This window comes from Myotis daubentonii, chromosome 3 (assembly GCF_963259705.1).
Source record: "Myotis daubentonii chromosome 3, mMyoDau2.1, whole genome shotgun sequence".
Taxonomy (NCBI): Eukaryota; Metazoa; Chordata; class Mammalia; order Chiroptera; family Vespertilionidae; genus Myotis; species Myotis daubentonii.
Genome location: NC_081842.1, coordinates 193,944,171 through 193,971,611, shown reverse-complemented (window position 1 = coordinate 193,971,611; position 27,441 = coordinate 193,944,171). Strand labels below are relative to the sequence as shown.

Here is a 27,441-nt window from a genome sequence, read left to right as displayed (position 1 = left end):
TGCTGGGCCGTGTGACACCCAGGACTCAGCGACTGGCGGGAAATACCTTTCTTTGGTTCTCATGTTGAACTTCCCTACATCACCAAGGTTTTGTTAACTCTGGGTATTTCTTACTGGAGTAAAGGGTAACTTTTCTGCATGGACACCCATCTTCCTGGAAAATAGGTTTCTTCCTGATTTTTGCCTCTCATTTTGGATTTTTTAAAATGTATTTACTGAGCATATGTAACTCCTCATTCCTTCATTTAAAATTATCTACCTCTGGCATCTTTTGTTAGGTTTACAATAAGGTTTGCTCTGTCCATTACTGTGCAATATGCAATTAAGACTTGCCACTCTGCCTTTACAATAGCATTTAACTGCGATTTTAGGAGCCAAAGAGCCGAAGTCTTTGCCCCGATCAGTCTCACCTCCAGAACCAGGTTCTGCCATGTAGGACTGCAGAAGAACCTGCAGAGAAGCTGCAGCATTGGCTCAGCATTAGTAGTCAAACCGTGCCATGTGTTCACGGGAATTACGGTGGTAAATAAGGCCTTTTGGAGGCCGAACAGCATGGTGACCCAGACATGTCCTGCCATTGAAGGTGCTGTATGTAATGCTCCCACGCCTGGCTTCCACCGTGAGGAATTCCTTGTCTTTGAAATGGAAGTGGAAAGTGGTCTTCAGGGTAAAGTGGTGTGGCTGAAGTTAACACCCCCTTTTTTGTTTGCAGCCCCGAGAGAAGGGCAGGATGCGTTTTCATAGGCTGCAGAATGTGCAGATTGCCCTGGACTTCCTAAAGCGGCGGCAGGTAAGAGTATCGTGTGGCTCCTCATTCAGCCAGGGAATGTTGGTCTGACGTTCCTATTTAGGGAATTTCTCCGAGCCCCTAGTAAGCCCCCAGAAATTGCTAAATCGGACTGGCCCAGTTCTGTCGTACTCGCTTGTGAGCAGTTGTATTTTGGTTGGACAAATCATTTGGTAGTCCTTACAGAGAGCTGTGGCCTTCCTGAGCGGGAGAGTGTTCACGGAGAAGAGTTAGATGCTAGATGGAGATCAAAGGGAAGATGAAAGGTAAACCAGCAAAGAAGATAGTAAAAAAGTATAGCACCCAGGAAAAGGGAAAACCAGAGCTCCACATTATCATGAAAATTAGATGAGGAGGCGGTGTCATGAAGGTCTGAGGAAGAGGTCTTGGCTGGTAGACATTGATGACTTAAGAGAACAGTTTTGTTTTTTAAATATATTTTACTGATTTTTTACAAAGAGGAAAAGAGAGGGATAGAGCGTTAGAAACATTGATGAGAGAGAAACATCGATCAGCTGCCTCCTGCACACCTCCTACTGGGGATGTGCCCGCAACCAAGGCACATGCCCTTGACCAGAATCGAACCTGGGACCTTTCAGTCCGCAGGCCTACACTCTATCCACTGAGCCAAACCGGTTAGGGCGAGAACAGTTTTAATAGAGCAGAAAAGTGTTTAGAGTATATTGGACCTGGATACAGGAAGGGAAAGAAGGTTATCACTTTCTAGGTAAGGAAGGAAGACAGCACCGTATTTTTAGACATAGGAGAAGACAGTGAAGAGAGAAAGACTGAAAGTGAGTGAGGAGAATGAAGAGCCATGGAATGCTAGACTTACGATTTTTCATTTATAGCGAAGGAAACAGAGACAGGTGAAATGACCTGCTCCAAATCACAGAACAAGTTAGAGCAATGTTAGGACTTTAAACCAGATCTCCTAATGTGTAGTTTAATGCTCTTTCCTCTGTCCATGCTGTTTTCTACACACCATCTTTCTTCCCATTGCATCCTTAATTGATGGAACTAAGTCCAGGGGGTGAGGGGTGAGATCCAGAGCATAGCCAGTGTGGTTCTCTTTGAGAAAGAAAAGAAAAATGCCTCTCTTCTGAGGTACAGGGAGAAGGAAGGATGACCGGATAAAGATACTGTACAGAGATAGTTTGTGGTGGAGAGGAAGATGGATGAGGGAGTCAGAGTTCATCTGCTTAGGGAGAGCTGTATGGAGAAGATTTGGGATAACTACAGTTGCTAGGCAACATCAGGGGACAATAAAACATTAAATGGTATGCATATTTTTAAAATTAATTTTTTGTCACTCTTATCAGCAATTCTCATTAACTTGGGAAATTTTCTTTCTGTTTATTCCCATAGCAGTTTGCTTCTTATATAACTAGAGGCCCAGTGCATGAAAATCGTGTAGGAGTAGGGGTTGGGAGGGGTCCCTCAGCCCTGCCTGCACCCTCTCCAATCCGGGATCCCTCTCCCAATCCAGAACCACTGGCTCCTAATTGCTCACCTGCCTGCCTAATCACCACCAACTGCTCCCCTGTCGGCCTGATCCCCCTAATTGCCTAACTGCTCTCCCCTGCCAGCCTGATCCCCCTAACTGCTCTCCCCTCCTGGCCTGATCCCCCTAACTGCTCTCCCCTGCCGGCCTGATCCCCTAACTGCCTAACTGCTCTCCACTCCTGGCCTCATCCCCCTAACTGCCTAACTGCTCTCTCCTCCTGGCCTCATCCCCCTAACTGCTCTCCCCTGCCGGCCTGATCCCCTAACTGCCTAACTGCTCTCCACTCCTGGCCTCATCCCCCTAACTTCCTAACTACCACCTTCTCCCTTCTCCCACAGCGCCAGCCTTCTCCCTTTTTCCGCAGCGCCAGCCTTCTCCCTTCTGCCTTCTCCTGAGGGCCTTCTCCCATGGCCTCTGCAAAAGGGACTGCGGTGCTGGACCCGCCCTCACAGTCACTGCGGCTGCCGGCCCTCGGCCATTGCAGCCACTGTGGCTTTGTCTGGGAGGACGTCCGGAAGATGTCCAGTCTAATTAGCATATTACCCATTTGTTAGTATAGATACTACTTTATTGTTGTTTCTCTGTTTATTCTAATGCACTGTAGGCCCTGTGAGGACAAGGAAACATGAATTTTACTTACCATTTTTATCTTCATCACTTGTCATAAAAATGGTCCATAATTGGCACTTCATAAATATTTGCTGAAATAAATTGATAAATGAAAAGCAGTAGGAGAATTGGAGGCTAAAGTGTTCAAGGTACTAGAGAAAGCAGCATTGAAATGTCTGTGTCTAGAGTTAGAGGAAACCAGAGGGGGCTTTAATGAACAAGATAAATGGAGAGGAATTGATGTGACCCAGCAGTTCGACTCCCATTTAGAAGTCTAAATAAGGACCAAGCGTGATTTGGTTACTTTGGTGGAATGAGAATGTGGGCAGGCAGGAACAGTGGGTGCGGAGAGTGTGGGCAGAGAGAACTCTACAACAGTTCCTTGTGATGGTGGTGCACACGTCGTAGCTGTGCAGTGTCCGATGCAGAGGGAAGATGAAAGTCATTAGAATTGAGGGGGCAGATAGGGTGATATTTGGTCATTGAGATAAGTGCTAAAATCCCCAGGAAAGATGGGAGGAAGACGGTGGGAAAGAGGAATAGGAGCTAGGTGCTGCAGTCGTCAAGGAAAGAGTTAGCAGAGATGGGCACGTGATTTGGCCCAGGGGGATGGACTTCAGAATAAAAAGGAAAAGTGATGGAGGTGGGACTGAAGAAGGTGGACGCAGCTAATACTGACCGACCAATTGTGGGTTGTCATGGTGATTGGTTAAAAAACTGCATTCTCAGATGGGAAGGGCAGCTTCTTCCACCCCCAGAGGGTGACTGAGATTCAGAAAAGGGAAAGACCTTGCCCAGGTGTCTTAGTCATCCAGGCTGCTCGAGCAAAAACACCACAGACGGGGTGACTTACAAACAATAGAAGTTTATTTCTCACAGTTCTGGAGGCTGGGAAGTGTAAGACCAAGGCAGATTCGGTGTCTGGTGAGGACCAGTTCAGAGATAGCTGTTTTTTAGTTGTGTCCTAACATCATGGAAGGGGCGAGAGGGCTCGTTGGGGGTCTCTTATGTAAGGACACTAATCCCATTCCTGAGAGTCCCACCCTCACAACTTGATCACCCCAAATGCCCCAATTCCAAATACCATCAGATTGGGAATTAGGGTTTAGCATCTGCATTTTGGATGGCACATGCATTCATTCTATAGTACTGGCCACTGTGTGTGCAAGGGAAGAGTGAGGCTTCTGCTTAAAGTTACTGGGGTTCATTGGAGCCACACAGGTTTCAGTTCAACTGAAGAGAGAAATGGAGGGCAGCTCAAGGACAGTTTGCTGCAACTGAACAGGAGCTCCGGGAGGGTTTGACAGAAGAGGCTCACAGTGTGGAGGTGGTGGAAGTGGACTGGTTTCCCAGGCCTCTCTTGGATTCAGCGCTGGAAGTCCCACAGCCCAGGAAAGCGCTCAATTTCCTGCTCACTGGATGGTGGATCACCCTAGCCGGGGGCGGGGGGGCAGTCTGTGTGTCTGTGCGTATTGTGTTGTTGGAGTGAGATTTTAGGAGTAAAGCAGATGCTATGGGAGTCATGAGCAGGGGGGAATATCAGTGACAAAGTGATTGGAAATGGAGTGAAAATGGAGACTGGAGCAGATCAAAGACTGATGAGGGAGAAGAGGCACCCCCCCTTCCCCCTTAACCTTAAAAAATAAATAGGGTTGTGATGACTTAATAAAAAGCAACTCACTATACCATGTGCTTGCAAGTTTGCTTTGCTGCTGAGAATGTAAAATAGCACACTGGGAAATAGTTTGGCAATTTCTTATAAAGCAAAACATACCCATATGACCCAGCAACCCCACTCCTAGGAATTTACCCCAGAGAAATGAAACAAGCTCACTCAGAAACCTGTACATGAATGCAGGAGTTTAATGCATAATTGCTCCAAGAAACAACCTCAGTGCCCTTCAGTGGATGAAATGGTGAACACAGTGTTGTGTGTCAATACAGTGGAAGACTGCTCCGCAATAAAAGGATCTATCTATTGATACATGCAGCAACAGGGATGGGGATCTCAAGGGCATTGTGTTGAGTGAAAAAAAGCTAGTTCAAAAGATTATGTACTGTATGGTCCTAGTTATATGTCATTCTGAAGAAAGTAAAACTGGGAACAGATCAGTGGTTGCTGGGAGTTAGGAGTGGGGGCAGGGTTTGACTACAAAAGGGCAACAGGGGGTCATCTTTTTGGGATGATGGGACAGTTCTGTTATTCTTATTATGGTGATAGTTACACAAATCTATACATGTTTTAAAACTCAGAATTGTACACTAAAAATCAATTTAATTGAATATAAATGATAAAAATCTATAAAAATGAAATCAAACCAAAAGTGACAGAACTCTGAGAACAGCTTTTGTTTCTTTTTCAGGTGAAACTAGTGAATATTCGCAATGATGACATTACAGATGGCAACCCCAAGCTGACCCTGGGCCTGATCTGGACCATTATTTTGCACTTCCAGGTAGGGTCTGAAATTTAGGGTCCTTGTGGCTTGGTTTGCACATGGCCTGGAAGTTGCACTGCCTCCCACAGGCACACTGAGCCTTCCTTCTCTGTATTTGGCAGTGAACAAGGGTAAGATGGGAGTTGGAAAGAAAGCTAAGGATTGACCTGGAAATAAAGCTTTTGCAGTCTAAACCCAGAACTTCCTAATCATTTTCATGATGATCATTTTCATGATGCAATGGGATTTTTACCTTGTTGTGCTTGGCCCTGTCATTGGCCGTGTGGCTATTAGAAGTCTGCACAGCTGAGTCAAACCTGGATCTTTAGGTTCTCAGAGTATGAGGGTGGGGACAGATGTTGGTTGTGATGCTTTAAAAGGTGCAGTGAAGGCTTTTAATCCTGCTTTGATGTAGACTTTTCCTCGTCTCTAATGATCTTAAAACAAGCCTGGTTAACGTAACACTGTCTTAGTCATTTGTGTTGCTTTAATGAAATACTATCATAGACTGGGTGCTAAAGAACAGACATTTCTTTTTCATAGTCCTGGAAGTTAGAAATCTGCGATCAAGGTGCCAGTATGGTTGGATTCTTGGCGAGGCCCTAGTTATGTCCTCACATGATCTTTCCTTCGTAAATGCAGGCAGAGAAAGAGATCTCGTGTTCTTCATCTTTTTATGATGGCATTGATTTCATTATGGGGTCTTCCTCTCATGACCTCTTTCGCACAGAGCAGCCACCGGCCCTGCTCTTACTGCCCCGTCCCTGCTGTGCGCGCTGCCATCTTGTAACAGCGTTATGGCGCGAGGGTCAATTTGCATATTACCCGCCGTACCGCTTATGTGAGCGTTACCTCCCAAATGCCCTTCCTCCATATCCAATCACATTGGGGACACAAACATTCATTCCATAGCAAGCACCTTACTAGCTGGATTTGTACATGTGTTTGTAAGCACAGCCTTGTAGCATTCATCACACCCAAGAACAGGGACATCTTGGTAGTGTTCAGTCACAGGGCTTTCATAAGGCCGGTCCTTTTCAAGTATAGCCCTATCTTTATAAAAAGACTGTCTTGAATCACTAACAAAACTAAGCAAGGCCATTTCTCCGACAGTTCGCCCATACCCAGTTGCTGTACAGGAGGCTGATAGATTAGAGGGAGCACTTCTTGGGCAGGTGAGAAAAGAAGGCTAATGTGGTATCTCAAAGTATTGACTCCTGGGGTTGAGGCCATTGGGATGTCTTACTTGGTGAGTTAGCGCCACCTGCTGGTTCAAGGCAGAACAGCAGGTGTGCCATAATTCCCAAGAATTTGAGAAAATTCTGAGTTTAGGGCTTATTTCTTGGGGCTCTGGTTTGGAGCTAGTGCTGACAATTGACAGCATGGTTAGGCTTAGGAAAGTGGGGAGGTAACATGTATTTTTGTGGAACAATGAGGTGGCCTTAAACAAGGTGCACATATTGCATTAAATTTTCCTCTCCATCTCCTTGCAATTTGTTGAAGAAATCAGGTCTTTTGTCCTATCCTATATAATAAAATGGTAATATGCAAATTGACCCTCATGCCATATGGCAGCACACATAGCAGGGATGGGCAGTGGGAGCAGGGCCCGTGGCCGCTCTGTGTGACTTTTGCTGGGATTCCCGCAGCCCCGTGGGGGTGTGGGGGTGTGGGGGTCCCGGCAGCTGCTTTGCGCGTGGCTTCTGCCTGGGTTTCCGCGGCCTCATGTGCACACCACGCGGGTGGGGCCCGGCGGCCGCTCGGAGGCAGGGCATCGGGGCAGCACTCCAGGACTCGGGGCCGTCCCATGGTGGGGGGGCAGGGCAGAGAGGGGGGGTGTGTCCCGTGTCTTGTGCAGTTTCGCGTGACGGGTCACTAGTACGGTTAATAAAGATGCTGATGGCTGGGAAGGCCGGGGAGGGTTGGCGGGGGGGTGGGGGTGGGGGTTAAGAGATCAACCAAAGGACTTGTATGTATGCATATAAGCATAGCCAATGGACACAAGACACTGGGGGTAGGGGAGGCCAGGGGAAGGTCAAGGGGAGAAAAAAATAGGAGGCATGTGTAATACTCTTTGTAATACTTTAAGTAATAAAACAATTAAAAAAAAAAGATGCTGATGGCATCTCTGGTATGTCTTCTGACACTGTCCTCCACCCTCTATTGTATTGCCTATAAACTGGGGAATTTAGATCTAGACCCAAGGCTCAGTCACATTCAGGTTCATTTTGGGGTTGGGCAAGGATGGTAGTCTTGTGCTGTATACTTCTATTGCTGTACATCAGGAGACATATAATGCCTGTTGTCTCTCTTTTCATGATAAGATTGATTAGTGGGGTCAGGTGTTATCAGCCTGATCCAACCATTCTTCATTCCCTGTTAGGTCTTCACCTAATAGTTTTAGCAGCTACTGATCATCATTGCCAGTTCCATTATTGCAAAATAGTGTCACTCAAATTCTACAATTTTTTAAATTATTTTTCTGGAAAATTTCTCTAAAGAAGAACTTCACCATTATCAATTACCCTGAAAGATAGCTCTTGTGGGAGAGGCAAGATAAAAAGATAAATAATCCCAATTTTCCCTCTGTTTACCAGTTTTTAGAATGATTAGTTGGTTCTCTGAGATTTTCCAGAGGTGACCAATGGAAGTTTTTTTGTTGACACCTCATCTCCCCCCCCCCCCCCCCCCCCCCCCCCGCCGAGTATCATTATGGCTGGATTTTTTTAAGCAGGCTTAAATGTGTTCCAATCACATACAGTTACTATTCTTTATAATACTCAGATAGCTTCATCTTCAGCCAATAAGAGCCTTTTCAAGTTGAGACTCTGAGTCCTTTGGCACGAACCCCATAATCTTTGATCATTTCCCTTTTTTCTGATGAGATGAGATGAGATGCACTCTTTGTTCATGTATTTCCTGTCCCAGACCTGAAATTAGCGATTTCTCCAAGGAGCTCAATTCTTTACCGACAGTCTGAGTGCTCCTGGGTGGCCATTGTTTCTGGCTTTTTCTCTGGACAGAGTTTCCAACATTGTATATTTCTCTTTAAAAAATCATTAATTTATACTGATATTTCTAATTCAAATTTAGATTACAGAGTTTTTATCTTTTTCTTTGACTTTGTACAGGGGTGGGCAAAAGTAGGTTTATAGTTGTGAATATATGAAACAGAGTTAATGAAGCTATTATAATAATTATAAACTGCATGTCTTTTTCCATACGAACAACTGTAAACCTACTGTTGCTCATCCCTGCATTTATATTCTTTTTTTCTTAGACCAGTGGTTCTCAACCTTCCTAATGCAACGACCCTTTAATACAGTTCCTCATGTTGTGGTGACCCCCAACCATAAAATTATTTTCGTTGCTATGTCATAACTGTAATTTTGCTACTGTTATGAATTGTAATGTAAATATCTGATACGCAGGATGTATTTAGGCGACCCCTGTGAAAGGGTTGTTCGACCCCCAGAGGGGTCGTGACCCACAGGTTGAGAACCATGGTCTTAGACTGAAATCTTGATCCTAACACAGTAACATATCACATATTTCCTTTTCTTTATACATATGTACATATATGTCTGTAAAATCATATGTATTTTATATAATATATTTGAATCAAAATAATATCAATATTATTAACAATTTGATCACTAAGAAATTTATGATTTCTTTGCAATTCTTTTTGTCCTTAATGTAAATTTCCTAAGGACGTGCAAATAATTGTATTTTAAAGTAATTTGAAATAATTTCTCTGTATTGTTAAACCAGCAAGTCAATACATAATTAGGCTCATTTGTTTTTATTTGCTTTCAGTGTTTAGGGATTTTTTTCCCTTTCAATTTTATTTTTCATTATATAGATTATATTGTATACATTATATGTTTACATTGTTCCAAAGGGGAATTTTTAAAAGTGAGTACAAACTGTATTCAGAGAGGCCCAGTGTTCATCTCTGCTCCCTCCATCCTGTTTCTTCCCTTTCTCTATAGTTAGCTAACCTTAAACATTAAATTCTCACCCAAGTATATGTTTTTATTTTAAAATAGATTTTTACAGAGAGAGAAAGGGAGGGAGGGAAGGAGAGAGAGACAGAGAGAGACAGAGACAGACATCCATGTAAGAGAAACATCGATTGGTTGCCTCCTGTACACGCCCCGACCGGGGATCTAACCCACAACCTAGGTATGTGCCCTGACTGGGAATCAAACCTGCAACCTTTGGTGCACGGGACAATGGCCAGGGCTAGTTAGCTAACTTTTTAAAAACATCTTTTTTGGTTATTTTATTGTTTTGTTTTAGGAAAATACATACTTTAAAGAAAAAACCCAAATTTATTGAGGTATATTTTACATACATGAAATTGACCCTTTGCATTGTATATTTCAGTGATTTTTATGAGTTGTACAACAATCACCCTAAGCCCGTTTAGAACATTTTTATCATTCCAGTATAATCCCTCTTGCTCATTTACAACTCTCTATTGCCATCCCCAGCCTCAAGCAACCACTAATCTATTTTCTGTCTCTAGATTTGCCTCTTCTGAACATTTCCCCCAGTGGAATCATATAATACTAGAGGCCCGGTGCACAAAAATTTGTGCACTCGGAGGGGAGAGGGGGTCCCTCAGCCCGGCCTGTGCCCTCTCACAGTCTGGGACCCCTCGGGAGATAACGACCTGCTGGCTTAGGCCTGCTCCCGGGTGGCAGAGGGCAGGCCTAATCCCTAGGTGCAGCCCCTGGTTGGGCTCAGAGCAGGGCCAATTGGGAGTTGGGGCACCGCCCCCGTCATGCACAGAGCAGGGCAGATAGGGAGGTTGCGATGCCACCCTCAGTCACGCTCAGGGTAGGGCCAATTGGGGGGTTGGGGCACCGCCCCCTGTCACACTCAAGGCAGGGTTGATGGGGAGGTTGCGGCACCACCCCCTGTCACGCACAGAGCAGGGCCAATCAGGGGGTTGGGGTGCTGCCCCCTGTCACGCACAGAGCAGGGCCGAGCAGGGGGTTGGGGAGCTCCCCCCTGTCACGCACAGAGCAGGGTCAATCAGGGGATTGGGGAGCTCCCCCTGTCACTCACAGAGTAGGGCCGATAGGGGAATTGGGGCACCGCCCCCTGTCACACACAGAGCAGGGCGGATCAGGGGGTTGGGGCGCCGCCCTCTATCACCCACAGAGCAGGGCCGATCAGGGGGTTGGGGCGCTGCCACTCTCACACTCAGGGCAGGGCCGATGGGGAGGTTATGGCTCTACCCTGTCACACACAGAGCAGGGCCTGTGGGGGTGGGGGGTTGGGGCACCGCACCCTGTCACACACAGAGCAGGGCCTGTGGGGTGGGGGGGTTGGGGTGCCGCACCCTGTCACACACAGAGCCGCAGGGCGATCAGGGATTGGGGAGCTCCCCCCTATCAGGCACAGAGCAGGGCCGATCAGGGGGTTGGGATGCCTTCCCCTGTCAGGAACAGAGCAGGGCCGATAGGGAGGTTGTGGCCCCGCGCCCTGTCACACACAGAGCCGCAGGTCGATCAGGGGGTTTGGGCGCTGCCCCCTGTCACGCTGATCCTGGTGCCTGGAGGCCTCGCGGCTCCGCTGATCCCGGTGCTGGGAGGCATATTACCCTTTTACTATATAGAATAGAGGCCTGGTGCATGGGTGGGGGCCGGCTGGTTTGCCCTGAAGGGTGTCCTGGATCAGGGTGGGGGTCCCCACTGGGGTGCCTGGCCAGCCTGGATGAGGGTATGATGGCTGTTTGCAGCTGGTCACACACCCTTCAGGGTGGGGGTCCCCACTGGGGTGCCTGGCCAGCCCGGATGAGGGGCTGAGGGCTGTTTTCAGGCTGGCCGGTGACTGAAGCTCCCAACTGCTCCTTTTTTTCTTTTTTTTATTTTTTTTATTCTGGGCCAGCTTTAGCTCTGGCTCTAGTTCTGAGGCCTCTGCTGCTGAAAGAAGGTATCTGGTTTGTTTAGGTTCTATAATCGAAACTCTGTATCAACTCCAGCTCTGAGATCCCGGCTCGCTGAAAGCAGGTTTCTGGGGTTTTGTTTAGCTTCTATATTCATTACAATGTTTCTTAAACTGCAGGCTCAGAGGCCAGCAAGGCAGGCGGGGAACGTTGGAGTCCTCCGTCACTGAAGCAAGCAAGCCTCATGTTAGTTTCAAGCTGCCTGGCTGCCGGCTGCCATCTTGGCTGGCAGTTAATTTGCATAGTGCCCTGATTAGCCCATGGGAAGGGTAGCGGTCGTACGCTAATTACCATGTTTCTCTTTTATTAGATAGGATATGATCTTTTGCGTCTTTCACTTAGCATAATATCTTTGCGATTCATCCATGTTGTAGCATGTGTCAGTATTTCATACTTCTTTATGCTGAGTAGTATTCTGTTGTATATATTGTACCATATATTTTTTTTGTCTATTCATCTCTTGATGGATATTTGTGTTATTATAGTTTTGCTATTATAAATAGTGTTGCTATGAATAGTTGAGTACTAGTTTTTGTGTGAATGTATGTTTTCATTTCTCTTGGATATATACCTAGGAATGGAATTGCTGAGTTGTATGATGAGCTTATGTACAACTTTTTAAGAAACTGCCCAACTGTCTTCCAAAGTGGCTGTACCATTTTACATTCCCACCAGCAATGTGTGAGGGTTCCTGTTTCACCACATCTTCACCAAAATTTGTTGTCTGTCCTTTAGATTATAGACCAGCGGTTCCCAACCTGTGGGTCGCAACCCCTTTGGTGGTCGAATGACCCTTTCACAGGGGTCGCCTAAGACCATCCTGCATATCAGATATTTACATTACGATTCATAACAGTAGCAACATTACAGTTATGAAGTAGCAACGAAAATAATTTTATGGTTGGGTCACAACATGAGGAACTGTATTTAAAGGGCCAGAAGGTTGAGAACCACTTTTATAGACATCACAGTGAGTGTGAAATGATATCTCCTTGTGGTTTTAGTTTGCAGGAAAATGTATTCTTTAATTGAATTCTACAAACATTTACTGAAGACTAGCTATAAGCAAAGTCTTAGGTAGAGTTTGTGGGAGATATAAAATTGAACTAGGCACAGAGTCAATCCAGTTCCACTATATGGTTCAAAGGAATGACAAGAGACAGACTATAAAATAACTTGATAGAGATTTAAAGAATCAGGGAGGCATGGGACAGGGAGGTGGAATATAGCCCATACTCAGTAATTTTATAACTTCCAGGGCTTCCGACCTAGCCCACTGCTCCTTACCCTGTTACCAGTTTTATTGAAAGATATGAACAGCTCTGGCTTTGTCTTCTGCATGCATATTGGCTACCTGCTTTTCTCTTTTGCTGTTTCAAGCATAGCTGAATGTCTGTTTTGTCTTCTCGTGGAGGGAAGCTTTTCTGCCAGAGTATATTCTCAGATGTAGCTGATTACTAATTCCTGTCTTTGCTATTTTTGAAGTCTTGGTGTTTGCATACAGTACTAGCTAAGTGTTCGGGGGTGTGGGAAGAGGTTCCCTGTCTCTGCAAAGCTTTTGGTTGGCTGAGAAAGAATTATATAGAGCTGTCCTCCTTGTCTTGCTTCAGGTAGGACGTGGTATGTATCTTGCTAGTTAGGTATTGTGGTTTCCTAGTTGTTTATTATGGAGTGTCTATTAACTGTTTTCACCAAGAACATGTGCTAAATAAAGCAAAATAGAAATGCAGAGTAGAACTATCAAATGTTAGGGGATCAGTAAAATAGTCATAATAGTTTACCTTTGTTATTGGTGAAGTAGAATAATGATAGAGATAGAGGTCATGGTTGTCATATCAAGGGAGTATTCGGTTGAAGGAGAGGCTGGTTCCAGATAAAACATTTGCTGCTACTGCCTGGCCGGTGTGCCTCAGTGGTTGAGCGTGGACCCCTGAACCAAGAGGTCACGGGTTTGATTCTCTGTCAGGGCACATGCCCGGGTTAGATCCCCAGTAGGGTGCAGCAGGAGGCAGCTGATCGATGTTTCTCTCTCACTAATGTTTCTATCTCTCTTTCCCTTTCCCTTCCTCTCTCTCTAAAAATAAGTAAAAACATTTGTAAAGAATTTGCTACTTACTGATGTGACTGGTAGTATTGATAACGTTACGAAGAGGTTTATGGTTTCCAAAATGTTTAACACAGATTAAAAAGGTATGTGCTAAATGGTAGGGATTCTTTTTATTTTAAGTTTTTAGTTATGAAAATCTCAAGTACTCAGAAAAGCATATAATAGGTCTTCATGTGTGTGTGGTCACCTTCAAAATTAAACAGATGCTAACAGTTTTGTTACATTTGCTTCAGATTTTTTTCTCTTTCTCTTTAAAGAAAGAAAACATTTTAGATAAAGCCAATTTTCTTGGTCCCTCCAACCTCCAGGTAAATACTATCCTGAAGTTGATGTATGTCATTCCTATGTATGCTTTTGAACCTTTCAGACAGAAGAGGTATTCATAAACAGTATGTGCTGTAGTGTGAATGTTTTTATGTTTGACCCAGAGAGTATCTTCTACATATTCTGCTTTTGTCATCTACACTCTGTTTTTGAGGGTTATTCATGTTGATGAAGGAGGACCGGATTTGTTCATCTTGGGTAGTTTACTTGGCCTGTAATGTGAGTGGAGCCCCTGCCACTGTGCAGCAGCTATTGTCTGCAGTCTGTTATTTAATTGTATGAAGAAGGCAGTCATTGTTGCATTTAACACCTGCACACATGTGTCCTTATGCACACAGGCAAGGGGGTGTTTGCATAGATACCTGGCCTGTAATTGCTGGGTTGTACACGTTCCTTTATTTTGCCAAATTACTCTCAGAAGCACTGCATGACTTACAGTGTTGTGTTGGACCACACCTACTACTGTTTGACATATTTGTTGTGTGGATCCCTGTGCTAGGATGCAGGTTTAGTGACAGCAGGGGTTTTGTCTCTTGTTTTCTGGGACTGGCATAGAGTAGGCATTCAGTATATGTTGAGTGAAGGGGTATTTTATGAATTTGATCTCAGGGTGTGGTAGGGTAGTCCAGAGAAAGAGACTGTGATGTCTGTTTTCCTGTGCCCATTTGCTGATGAGCAAACAGAGACCAACTGACTTTTTGGGTTTTACATCTAGATAAAGATAAGTTCTTGGAAGTCAGAATCTGATGAAATTAGTTTTCCAACTCAATCGTTTATTAAATATTAGTGTATATCTAGCACTGAAATGTAAAAACTTCAGGGAGTTCAGATCAAGAGTGGTCTCAGATGGGTGGACTTGAGGGTCACATTTTTGTGAACTTTACGGGGCTTGATTCTTGGCGTATAGATGAGGCACTGGTCGTGTCTGTGGGTGCGTGAGGGCGCTCTTTCACTCTGGATCTCACCTGGCTGTCTTTGTGGGATTTCTGTGGAGAGTAAACAGTTAATGAGAAGAAGCCAACGGAGAAGCAGGAAGACCAGGTAGCCCTGCGAGTGCTTTCCCAGAAGGCAGCAGGCCACTTGTTGAGAGCTCAGCTAAACGAGAAAAAGACCCAGGGAAAGTCCCAGTGATCAGAGTTAACGCAGCTAAATAGTGGGAGCAGAGCCCCTGCAAAGAAAAAGAAGCACCCAAACGTTGGACCCTGGAACATGCCTTTTCCTTAGGGCCTAGTCAAGAAAAGGAGTCTGTTAGGGCCCGGTGGGTGGCGGCGGTGGGGGAGTCTTTTAGCTCCAGGAATAAATGGGAAGCAAAGGGGTTTACTGTAGGCCAGGCACTGAGCCAAGCACTTTATAGACACGATCTCATTCGCCTTTTCTGCAGCCCCTTTAGTCGTTGGTGGTGTTCGTATTTCACAGGCAAGGAAACGGAATCACCTAGCAGGCTGCGTAACTGCTGAATTAACAGCTGGGACTTGAACCTAGGTCTGTCATAGTAAACCCCTCTGCTCCTTTCCCAGACTGTATTTCTCTGGAGCAGAAGGAAATAAAGCCTGATTTGTCCGACATATGCAAACGTTTAAAAAGAAAATGCTCCCAGAACAACCAAAGACCTTGTAACCAATGGACACAGACACCAGGGGGGTGAGGGCATGAGTGGGGGGTTTGGGGGGGCAATGGGGGATAAGGACACATATGTAATACCTTAATCAACAAAGAAAAACATTTTAAAAAAGAAAAACAAACAAAATGCTCCCAAGAGTCAATGTGCCCCGTTCTGTCAGACTTCTCAGACAAACCTACAGCAGCAACAGTCATATGAAACAGCTGCCTCTTTTGGCCCTGAGTTGATCAGTTTCAGGAATTTGATTTGCTTGTATTTCATGAATAAAATTCAAGCTTAGTCCTTAAGGTATGCATCTTAAAACTTCCAGTTCTCTTGGTTGGAGAAATGAAGGCCTGGTGCCTGCCTAGAGAATTGCATTGGAATGCCAGATTTTTGGTGAGTAAATGCTATCGGTAGCTGATTAAGTTTATGTCTCAGGCTGATCTCCTTGTCTTGTTGCTTGCTGTGGCCTGTGGTGGCCATAAGATGGTGCTGCAGCTTTGCAGTTGGCAAAGGCTGAGGGAGAGCTGCCCACTGAGTCTGTGAAGCGCTGGGGCTGTCAGCAGGGCCTCCCAAGTGGTTTTGTGGGGGCTGCTGGTTTAGGGCTTCTGTTGCTCTTCTTTTGTAGAGGGCGACTTGTGAGTGTCCAGGAAAGGTGGGTAGAACTATACGATACAACTATTCAGGGCTGACGGGCTAGCGCTAGGCAGGCTGCTGCCCTCGCTGTGTGGGCTGGATCCTTTCGGCAGAGACGAAATAACTGCAACTCAGAAGAAACTCATGTAACCCCTTTCCTTCTACTGCATTCAGAGCCCTTTGGGGGGTGGTATGTCCTCTGTCAGGCACTATACTGAAAACGGGGGTGGACAAATCCCAGTGATAAACAGGGTGACTTTTGAACCCAACTTCTTGTAGACCTGTTCTTTTGCAATTTAAGCAACAACCATCCAGGCCTCATTTGAGCAACTTCCTCCCTTGTTCCTAAATAGCAAGTGTTATCTCTTTGTTTGAGCCCTGGGTCCAAGTGAGTCTAGTAGCCAATTCAGAACAGCAGGGACCTTCTTGTTTTACGTAACCAAGTACAGACTTCCGTCCCGGCCACAATTAGAGCTCATGTGACGTGGGATTGATCTTAAAAGTCTTAAACAGCAGTTCAGGTTCTGGCTTTGCTACTTACTAGCCGTGTAGCCTTGAGCAAACTGATCAACTTTCTTAAACTCCTGTCAAATGTAAAATAATAGTTTTGACCTTTTATGGTTACTGTGAGAATTAAATAAGATAATCCATAGCTTAGCACAGGGCTTAGCGCCGAACAAATGCTGAAGTAGTTAGCTGTCAGCAGCAGCAGCACTACGCCCTCACATAGCCCTTAGTAGAGACGCTGCCTCGCTGTTCTGTTCGCAAGTGGTGTCCTTCTTACCGAGTGTCCAGATCCTGCACTCAGAACTGATTTCCAGGTTTTTCCTGTGTGTGTCATTGATCAGATTTAACAGGTATTCTCTCTCTCTCTCTCTCTCTCTCTCTCTCTCTCTCTCTCTCTCTCTCTCTCTCTCTCTCTCTGGAAATAAATGCTACGAGAGGCTAGATTTTTAAAGCCTGTGTTTCTTAACTCTAAGAATTAGGCTCTAGTCTCTCTTAGGTTATAATTTGATTAAAATAATTTTATTTCTGACTAGAAAAAAATAGAGAATATGTCTGTCTTGCTAGATATTTTCTTATGGATGTCTTGGTGCAACAATTGCAATCTGTTTGCTTTCAGAGTCTCGGGGCCATAATTGCAGCATCCCCAGCCCTTGGTCCTTCCATTCCTGGTTGGTTCCAGTGCTGGTTTGCTTTTTCCCTTTTACTCCTCCTCCTCCTTCTTCCTTCACATTACCTTCTCCCGTGGCCTCTCCTCTTCCCCCTCCCTTTTCCCTTTACTCTTACAATTTCCCCCTGCTCCTCTCCCTCCCTGATTTCTCCCCTCTCCTGGTTTCTACCTCCTTTTTGCTTTCTGTTTGTGTTTCTGAGGGCAGTGCTCCAATTACCTCATATTTGGAGAGATGAAGCTGCAGCCAATCCGGTTTCTGTCTGCTTTTAGGTCAAGTGATTTCTGAACTGCAGTGAGATGCTTTGAATTTGTCTTGTTGCAGCTCCGAGCCTGTAAGATGGCTGTCTGAATCGGCAGCGGCTGGGAGAGACAGAGAGGCGGGGAGGGAGGGAGAAAGAATTGGAAGGATTGCCGGCACAGTGCATGTTTTTAAATGTGCATCTAATCCGATGAAGCCACGGTTGGGATTTCTCTGGGATCCCAGGACTGCCTTAGCTGCATTTTTGCTGAGATTAGGAGAGGAAAGCGATGGGAAATTCACTGGGCTGTGTTAAGGAGCCAAAAAATTCAGTAGCTATTCCTGAGAAGGCTCCTCTATCTCCTAAGAAAAGGGTTCGGTTCAAAAGGAAGTGGAGGGGGAAGAAAACCCCTACCCCAGAGGTATCCCCTGAGGAAGAACCCTTGGAAGGAACGGGAGTCATTGAAGAAACAGAAACCCTAAGGATGTTCATAGTGAGTCTCCAGAAGGAGGAAGGCGTGGGAGGGGTGGAACATCCCCCTCCAGACATGTTAGTGCCCGAGGCCTCGGCCCCCAGCTCAGGAGTGGGAGATCAAGGGGTGATCGTGCAGGTGAAGCAGAGATTCCAGGGGGAGATCCAGACTGCCCACCTTTTGCTAGAGAATGAGTCATCAGTTGCCAGAGGGGTCTGGGATTCCCTGGAAGAGGGGATGACTGTCATCGCTCACCTGCTTGATAACCCAGCAGAGAGGAACTGTGAGAAGTCAGTGAGCCAACTGGTGGAATTTCCGAGGACAGCATCCTGCAGCAGCAGGGCTGTGCTGCTGCCTTTGCAAGGGGAGACTGCCGTGGAGAAAGCAGACACTCCGCCTGGATGTCAGAGCAGCACCTTCCCCAGCAACACAGGAAATGAAGACCAACTTCCAGAGGGCTGGAGTGTGTGGGGAGGATCCAAGGGTATTTTAAGTGCCTCTGAGACAAGTTCCTGGATTGCAGAGCATTCTGTCCCTTCATCACTGTCGGAGCAGTCGAGGGGCCACAGAGGCACAGAGCCTGCCCACATGGGTCGAGTGCCCCACCAGGGTCCCAGACTGCCTGCTTCTCAGAGTGATTTGTCCGTCAATGGCATGACTGTGAGCATCTTGCCCTCCTCCTCTGGCTATGGCAGCAGTGGGCCGCACTTAGGTGGCATCCGACCGAAAGATACAGAACCGGGAAAGAGCTCCATGTCCTTCTCAGAAGAGGACGGCACCCTTTCTTTGGAGGCAAGCCACACCCCATCATGGGGTCTGGAGGAGGTAGGTGGGCCTGTTCAAGGGGATACGCAGGCAGCTGCTGGGATTCCTGGCCCAAAAGCTTATTTAAGTGGAGTGTAGTGAGCAGTGAGGATCTTGGGGCTTCTCAAACTTGGGCCGATGTTGGGGACTGGGAGTGAGTGGCTGCTGGGCTTGGCAAACAGTCTGCCTCAGGTCTGCCCCTGGATGCTTGGAGCCAAGCCCTGCCTCTGGGAGTCCCCAATTCCGGGTAACCGTGCAGCACAATTGCTCGAGCTTTCTGGTGGGGCTGTCTCAAGGTGCTTTGTAGTTAGTACTGACTCTCGGGCAGGTCTGTTTATCAGCTTCCCTGCACAGGAGCTTGTGGTGTAGTCTCTGAAATGAGTGGAGAAGGGGTGAGGAATGTTGAAGGGCGGAGGAGCTGACTTGGGTGTAATTGCTCTTATGACGTTCTTACTAGAGCTGATGCAATCCCACTCCTCGGGGACACAGCTAGTGACAACACTCATTCGGCATTTGTAGAGGTGGACGGGATAGTCCTCCTTCGGTTCCTGATTCCAGCATTCGATGAGAGGGACGTAGAGTGGTCTGAAGATTAACCCCCAGAGGGGGTTAGGGCAGTTTTAAGGTTTGAGGCTAGAAAAAGTTGGTATTTGGATGGGACTTGTTTATGGCTCCGACAGGTTTTTGTTTGTGAATTATATATCAAGGCCTTGGTGGTGGTAGTAGTGATGATGCTGGGTGCTGGGAATGTTTTTAGGATCAAGGAGCAAGTGAGAATTCAAGAGATCTGAAGCCTGAGAGGGAAAAGGACTCAGCAAGGCCCTGGGTGGCCGTGACTGAAGTTATAATTCACCAGGGACCAAAGAATTGTTGTTGGCCTGTCACCCTCTGCAGCAGGAGTAAACACTTTAGGGTCCCAGAGCAGCAAGAGGTGGGAGGTGAAGTAGGGCAGCCGCCTTGATGTCTGCACCACAGGGATGTGGCCTGCTTGCTGGTGCCTGCTTATCACCAGCAGCATGAGCCGGGGAGAGACACACATTTAAGCTGATGTGTTTACAATGTCCTCTTTGGGGAGGAGTTTCCTGCATAAATAGGCCCATCTCAGTGCCCTGTGTTATTACAGAGTTTGGAGACTCACAGCAGTTGCAGGGAAAAGTGGCCACTGAAAAATATTCATTATATGCTTAGGCAAGAGGCCGCCCTGGACTTTCCCATATAAAAGTGTATATGTGCGTGCGTGCGTGCGTGCGTGTGTGAGTGTATGTGTGTGAAGGTGGGAAGGAAGGCAGCCAGGTTGCTGGGGTGGGGTGTACAAGTATTTGAGTTTCACTAAATAAGAAGGAGTATCAGTCAGCTTTCATCTTTATAGGGAATGGATGTAGAGTAGTTGGGGATAAAACCAACTGCTGAGCTGGTTGCTCTTTTGATACCACTCACATTAAGTAGAAGTTGTGGAGGCATCATCATATTTTAGGATTCATGCTCATAAGTGAGAGAGATGTTTAGAAAGTTAGGAGTAGAAAATTTTAAGGGAAATCAGTTCTAGATAATGGACCGTAGGTGACCATGGCACTTTTGGTATGGGATTTCCTCAGTGAGAGGGAAGGTGCAGAACCACTCCATGAGGAGTCTTAAGGAAAAGATTGGCCCGGCTGGTGTGCGTTGCTCAGTGGTTGCGCATCAACCTATGAATCAAGAGGTCAGGGTTTGATGCCCAGTCAGGACACATGCCCAGGTTATGGGCTTGATCCCCAGTGTGGGTGTGCAGGAGGCAGCCAATCAATGAGTCTCTCTCATCATTGATGTTTCTATCTCCCTCTCCCTCTCTCTGCCTCTCTGAAATCAATACAAATATATCGGAAGGAAGAGAGGGAGGGAGGGAGGGAGGGAGGGAGGGAGGGAGGGAGGAAGGAAGGAAGGAAGGAAGGAAGGAAGGAAGGAAGGAAGGAAGGAAGGAAGGAAGGAAGGAAGGAAGGAAGGAAGAAGAGGTGGGAGAAACCTTTGGACCATGATCAGTAGTTTGGCTGTATTGAGAGTGGTGTGATTATTTTGCTGTTCATTATGTTTTGTGTGCTTTGTTTTTGTTTTCAATATGTTAGAGCAGTAACCCTCTTCAGAAAATAATTCAAGTTCCAGAGAGGTGTCTGTCCTTGGCATAACTCAGGCAGTATAGTATCTCTTGTTGGTCAGCCCAGAGCATGGTAATGGGGACCAGGCTGTGGCTGGACATACACTTTGCAGTGGGTTTTGGTTCTTTCAGGATAGAAAGAAATGGAAACTCGTTATTCTTAGGAATGCAGGTTTTAGATAAAAGAAGAGAAGTGGTCTACTTTCTGTTCACCTGGTATACTTGATTCTCTCCTTATCAAGAAATAGTTAACACAGAAGTAGGATGGCAGGGGTCAGCTGGCAAGAAGGTTTCAGAGTGACAAGTAGATGAGGATTTGGAGCTGGGTGGGAGTGGGTTAACAGCATTGAACTTTGATGTCAGACCAAGGCCTTCTCTGGCCACTCCTTCTCTCAGGAGGACTCCCTACTCCACAATACCTGGCTTTTTGGAACAAGGAAAATTGTTGAAAATCCCCTCCCCCTCCCTATCTTGGCTCCCACTGCCAATTTCCTGCCACACTGTTAGTGGATCCCACTGAGTAAAGAATTTGGCTCTATTCCAGTGTCCTTGCCACACACCCTATAGACCCTACAATCTCGGGTGACAGTGAGATCTATAGTTGGGGGCTAGTAATGCTGAGGAAGAGATCAGTTGGTATATTATTTTCTGGGCTCATTCTTTCAGTTTACCAGTATCCCTTTCCGAGTTCTCTTTAGTTATAGGAAAAGTTGTTTTACTGATACTGATTTTGTATTACAAGAAAAGAGCAAAATTAACTAGATATGATTGTAGGAATGTAGCAGTTAAAATTATAGTTAAGAGTTTTGTTTAAGAAAGGATTTTTCTTTTTAAAAAAATTTACTTAAAAGGAATCATTATTATTTTGTAGGTATAACAATGGTGGTATGATTATATTAAAGAGTCCTTATCTTTTAGAGATACATACTGAAGTGTTTATGGAAGAAATGATGTATTTGGAATTTGCTTCATAATAATAGGGGATGGATGAAGTGGGTAGAGTATAGATGAAACAGGATAAGTTATGAGTTGATAATGACTGAAACTGGGTTATGGGTACATTCTGTCTCTTATTGTATGCATTTTTAATTTTTCACTTCAAATGGAAAGTTAAGAAAAATACTGGAAAAATTATTATATGCTGCATATACCAAAAAAGGATGAATATCTACAACACAGGAAGTGTAGCATGGGAGGAGTGGTTACGAGTGTGGAGCTAAGTTGGGTTTTCTGCTCTTCTACTCACTAGCACTATACCTTGGAGCAAGTTACTTAACTTCTCTGTGACATAATTTCCTCATTTGTAAAATGAGGATAAGTGTAGTATATACTTTGTGGGGTTGCTGTGAGAATTACATGAATTAATACAAGTAAACAATAAATGTTAAGAAATTGCTACAAATAAACAAGAATTAGAAAAATAGGGGAAAGCCCAGGAATAAGCAAGTTGCAAAAAAGAAAACCCAAATACTTCATACACAGGCATCTTCCTCACTAGCAATCAAAGATACACTAGCAGAAATCAAAACAAGATACATTCCACACTCATCATATGGGCAGAAAATAACTCCAGAAATGCCTAGTGTGGGCCAGGATGTAGAGGGATAGGAAACCTCTTCATATCTTTTGGGTGGAAATACAAATTGGTACTGTTATTTGGAAGATAGTTTGACACTATTTAGTAGAATGGAAAAATATCCATATTCTATGACCTAGGGTTTCCATTCTAGTTATTATATTCCCTAGAGGGACCTTCAAGATTCAGATTGGAATACTGACCCCTGACCTCTCTCTGAGCCTGATGCTGGTAAAACACAGCTGTCATTAGATACTTCTATCCAGGCTTTCTTCATGAATAACTGTTCTGTACCCTCGTCTGCTCTCAAGTGAAAGTTTTTAAAGTCTGGTACCTTCTCTGTAGTGGGATGAGGTCAGCTAAAATTTCAGGACATGAGAATCAAGTATCTGTTCATTACATCTAGTCTCAGTCCCTGAGAGTTATATATATAGGCTTATCCACCATCCAAACTCCTCAGCCTGGTATTCCAACCACACCTCCCACCTCATCATCTATCTAATCTTTTCTCCTATATCAGTTGCCAATTTGAACCTTCTTATTTTAACAGGTCAACCCCTTAATCATCTACTATTCCTGTTTTAACTTATTTCAACTTCCAATCTTTGTATCTACTTTCTGCCTAGAATTCATTTCCTCTTTCTCTTCCTCTGTTCTATAATATCCTTCAAGTGTGAATTAAAATCATACTTCATTAAGAAATACTTTTTATCACTTCAATCCATACTTAGTATTCATTCTGCCAAGATCCTCTTTTGAATATCTTTATGTACTATATTATTATTGATCCTTTGGGTCACAAATTATATGTAACTTTTTCATGTGATCTAGCACATGACTTAATATAAGGTAAGACTTTTTTCCCTCCAGAAATTAGCCCTCAGAAAAAAGAGATTCTCTTTGTATTTTACTTTATAAAGTTTCTTATTGGGCTGTCAGTGAAATCATAGTCATTTCATGGAAAAGGATGAATGAATTTGGGTCACCATCTGCTAGTTCAATTTACTAGTATATCAATTTTTGTAGAGATCAACTGACATAACTGATTAAACAAAAAGGAGAGACCAAAAATTTAAGAAAGTTTTAGTTACTGTTCTTGGGAATTTAACCTCCTAATTTGAGGTGTTAAAGATAATTATATATAAGTAGTAATCACATTAAAAACTTAAAAAAGTTACTCAGATACTTATAAAACACCCACAGACAGCACGTGGTCACATTACAGAAATCATAAGTGAACACCAATAGAATGAATGAAGCCAAAACTAACCCAGTGTCATGCAACTGGATTTTTGTTGGCTGGGGTGAAATTTCCAGTGACTGCATGGATTTAAAAAATGTTGTATCTCTGAAATCTTAGAAATGTAGAAGATGTTTTCTAGAATATTCAAACAACAGCTTTATTTTTTAAAAGTAGATTTATTGGTGGAAAAGACATTGATGTCAAAGATGCAGAGTTTGAATAACATGGTTTTATGAAATGTAAAAGTGAAAAGGCATTAGACTAATGCATTATAGCCCTAGCTGATTTGGCTCAGTGAATAGAGCGTTGACCTGTGTACTGAAGGGTCCTGGGTTCGATTCCAGTCAAGGGCACATGCCTAGGTTGTGGGCTCCATCCCCAATAGGGGGCGTGCAGGAGGCAGCTAATCAATGATTCTCTCTCATCATTGATGTTTCTATCTCTCCCTCTCCCTTTTTCACTGAAATCAATAAAAATACATATAAAAAAAATTAATGTATTAGATATACTGCTTAATTTTAAATAATTGTATGTGTAAATAAATTTCATCAAGTTTATATATTCAAGAGGACCACAATTCCTTTCTTCCATTCACCTATTACCATTTGGGAAAGTTTGGGGACTGTCTTATTTCAGCGAGGTATGGCATGTCTTAACTAAGAACTTGCAGAGCAAGCATGTCCATTTTTTGTTTCCCCCTTCTCACCTAGCTAATTTCTACTCATATCTTAAAACTCAGCATAGATTTTGTTGTCCCGAGAAGTTCCTTGGAATTGCTGGTTTGGGTTACTTGCTTACCTCTGTCAGTGTTGACCTCTCTGTACAGTACATTGTCTCCCTACTAAATGGCTTGAACTTGAGCTCAGGGTTGTGCTTTGATCTTGAGATACCAAGGACTTAAACACAGCTCCTTGAACATAGTGGTTGGTTGCTCGAGAAATAACAACAGAATAAATAAATGGTGTTTTGTTTTTCTTCTTCTTTGTGGTGCCTGGAATTGTGTTAAGCACAGATGAGATGTTTAGTAAATCCTTATTCATTTATTAAGAACAAATTAAGTTTCTAGATATGTTTCAGAAAAGGAATGGATTAAGCCTCATAAGGCAGGCATGCATGGTCTCTGGATGGTAGCGAGGCTGTCTCCCTCTCTGCAAGGCTGCCTTTTAAAAATCCAGAGGCGGGAGAAAGCTCCCCGACACTGAAGCTGGGTTTCTGCATTTGGCAGATTAAGGTAGAAGCTTCTGTGTATTCCAAAGGACAGCACTGCGCACATCACGTGTGAGTATTGAAAGAAGAGAGGGACAAACGCCAAATTTAATTCCTGAGATGGTTGTGACAATAATCCCATTTTTCTCACTCAGGTCACAGTCTAGGAAGGACTTTAATCCAACCCTCCAGGGACCCAAACACTTCCCTGTCTCATTAAAGCTTTGTAGAAAATCCGAAGGAAAGCTGTTCATTGAACTATTTTCAGTGCAATATACAAAGATACTGTGATTGGCAGATAAGCAATGCTATCAGAGAGACGGGCTGTGGTTGTACCGGACATACAGTCATGCAATGTCAATTAACTGGAATTTCTCTTTTAAGTAAAAAACACAAAAACTCAGATTTCATTTTGTTTATTCAAGTTCTATCCCTTTTAACTTCAACAAATCTATTTCCTGTGCCCAACAGTGTGTTGCCTTAATATGTATGTGAAGTGGCTATAGTGAAAGTACTGGGATAGGTCACTGGTGAGGGGTTATCTAGTCACTGAAACAACAGCTAGAAATGTTGAGGAGAACTGGAGTAGAATCGGCACCAGGGAGGGGCTATTTTCATTGGACTTACAGGATGACGGCTTGGGTGCTGTTATCCATTATTGTTGGGTCCTCAGCTTTGCAATCCTGTAGCTCCTTCTCACCCCGTATACTTGGAGTTGATTGAGTTTTAGGGGAATGACTTACAGTGTGATAATACTTGTTAGAGATTGATTGGTGCAATTTAATTAATTTATAATAAGAATTGAAAAATTAATTGAAAAATATCCTTGGGTGAGGATTAACAAAACAAAAAAAGAATTTAACTGCCCAGTGATACAGTATTTGAAATGCCACTCTGCATTTTGTTGCTTTAGGATATTATATGGGAAGGACATAATAATCTGAAGGTTGTCAGGTGAATATAGTGTCAGAGCAGAGAGGTGGTGGGTGGACGATGGATTTGCAGGATGAATTTATAAGCTGGCATTATCAAAGTTTGGCAGCCTGATTGAAATGTATCCATCAAGGGACGAGAATCTTGGAATGTACTGGGTAGGTCACCGTTTTACTGTCAAAATCTTAGAGGCAGTACTTACTGATTTCCCCTTTCAAGACTCCATGCAGGCTACGCATATTCTTTTGTTCTCATAGCCTTTCTTTGGACATCTTAGTAAAATTAGCCTGCAGCTTTCTTTCATACTCAATAAAGTATTAGTAAAAGTTTCTAGCCCTGGTTTCTTTTGAATTTTAAAGTATCTTCTGCTGATGTTTGATCTACCTGATTATGAGTTGAGTTTATAAAGTTAGTATTCAGAGACTCAAAAGTGCCTGTTGTCGATTGTCCCTGGTACTGACCACCAGGGAAGCGGTTACTCCATACTGCACCTAATGGAGATGTCTGAGGGACCGGCGTTTTGTTGCCTCGCCATGCCTTCCCTGCCCAAACCTCCTACCAAGAGCCATAATGCATGAAGAGAGGAGGTTACTCCATGTCCTATCTTTTGGCAGATCTCTGACATCTACATTAGTGGAGAGTCCGGGGACATGTCAGCCAAGGAGAAGCTGCTCCTATGGACCCAGAAGGTGACAGCTGGTTACACAGGAATCAAGTGCACCAACTTCTCCTCCTGCTGGAGTGATGGGAAGATGTTCAACGCACTTATTCATCGGTACAGGTAGATGCAGTAGAATTTCAGTATGCCTGGAGGGGTTTCTTCTCATCTCTTGTTTGTAGTTAATTATTATATCACTTTCCCTCTCAACCAAGAATCTGATTCATTGTATACAGTTAAAAGAGGAATATGTATTGAACTCCTAGTGTTCTAGGCACTGGGCACAGATAGCAGTGAACAAAACAACAGCAGTTCTTGCTTTCATGGAGGTTATTTGTTTATTAGGCAACATACAAATACATTTTTGCCGTCCTACAGTGCTAAGTGCAATGGAGGGATAGAGAGTGACAGATGTGGGTTTGTGGTATTTTGGACCGAGGGTCAGAGGTGGTCTCTCGGATGAGGATGTTGGAGTAGAGCCGCGAGGGCATGAGCACGCAGGCCTCTAGGGGTCAGCGTGTTCGGTTGGAGGAAGTAGCGAGTACAGAGGGTCTGACGAGGAGGCTTGCTTAGAGAGCTGAGGAAGAGCAGGTGGCTGGAGTGAGATGAGCGAGGAAGACAGGATTTTTGAATGATAAAGATTAATGCACTTTTAGTGGTCATAAACATGCCCCCCCGCCCCCCCCCCCCCCCATTTCCACTCTGTCGTAGCTGATGATACCTTTCCCATGAAATACAACAAGGCTGCTGCTGTGTAAGTTTTGAATTAGGCAGCACTGGGCTCCTGAAGTGTAGTTGAAAATGGAATTAGTACTGGGTACTGTTCAGGTTTTTGTGTGAACTCGCGTGTGGCATGTAGACGGTGACCTTCCACGTGCCTTGGTGGACTTTCACAGGCCTGACCTGGTAGACATGGAGAGGGTACAGATCCAGAGTAACCGCGAGAACCTGGAGCAGGCTTTCGAAGTGGCAGAAAGACTGGGCGTCACCCGGCTGCTGGACGCAGAAGGTGAGAGTGGACCCAAGTTAAGTATG

At 44.6% G+C, this 27,441-nt stretch overlaps 1 protein-coding gene across 15 annotated transcripts in view; it reads left to right on the top strand.

Moving 5' to 3' along the window:
- The window catches only part of MACF1 (microtubule actin crosslinking factor 1), a 342,588-nt gene that overhangs the window by 147,835 nt on the left and 167,312 nt on the right, over nt 1-27,441 (top strand). For all 15 annotated transcript variants that reach the window (XM_059690073.1, XM_059690080.1, XM_059690075.1 and 12 more), the window contains 4 exons: nt 713-790; nt 5,267-5,359; nt 26,363-26,529; nt 27,303-27,415. In XM_059690073.1, the coding sequence (XP_059546056.1) occupies nt 713-790; nt 5,267-5,359; nt 26,363-26,529; nt 27,303-27,415 (451 nt within the window). The remainder of the gene's footprint in view (nt 1-712; nt 791-5,266; nt 5,360-26,362; nt 26,530-27,302; nt 27,416-27,441) is intronic.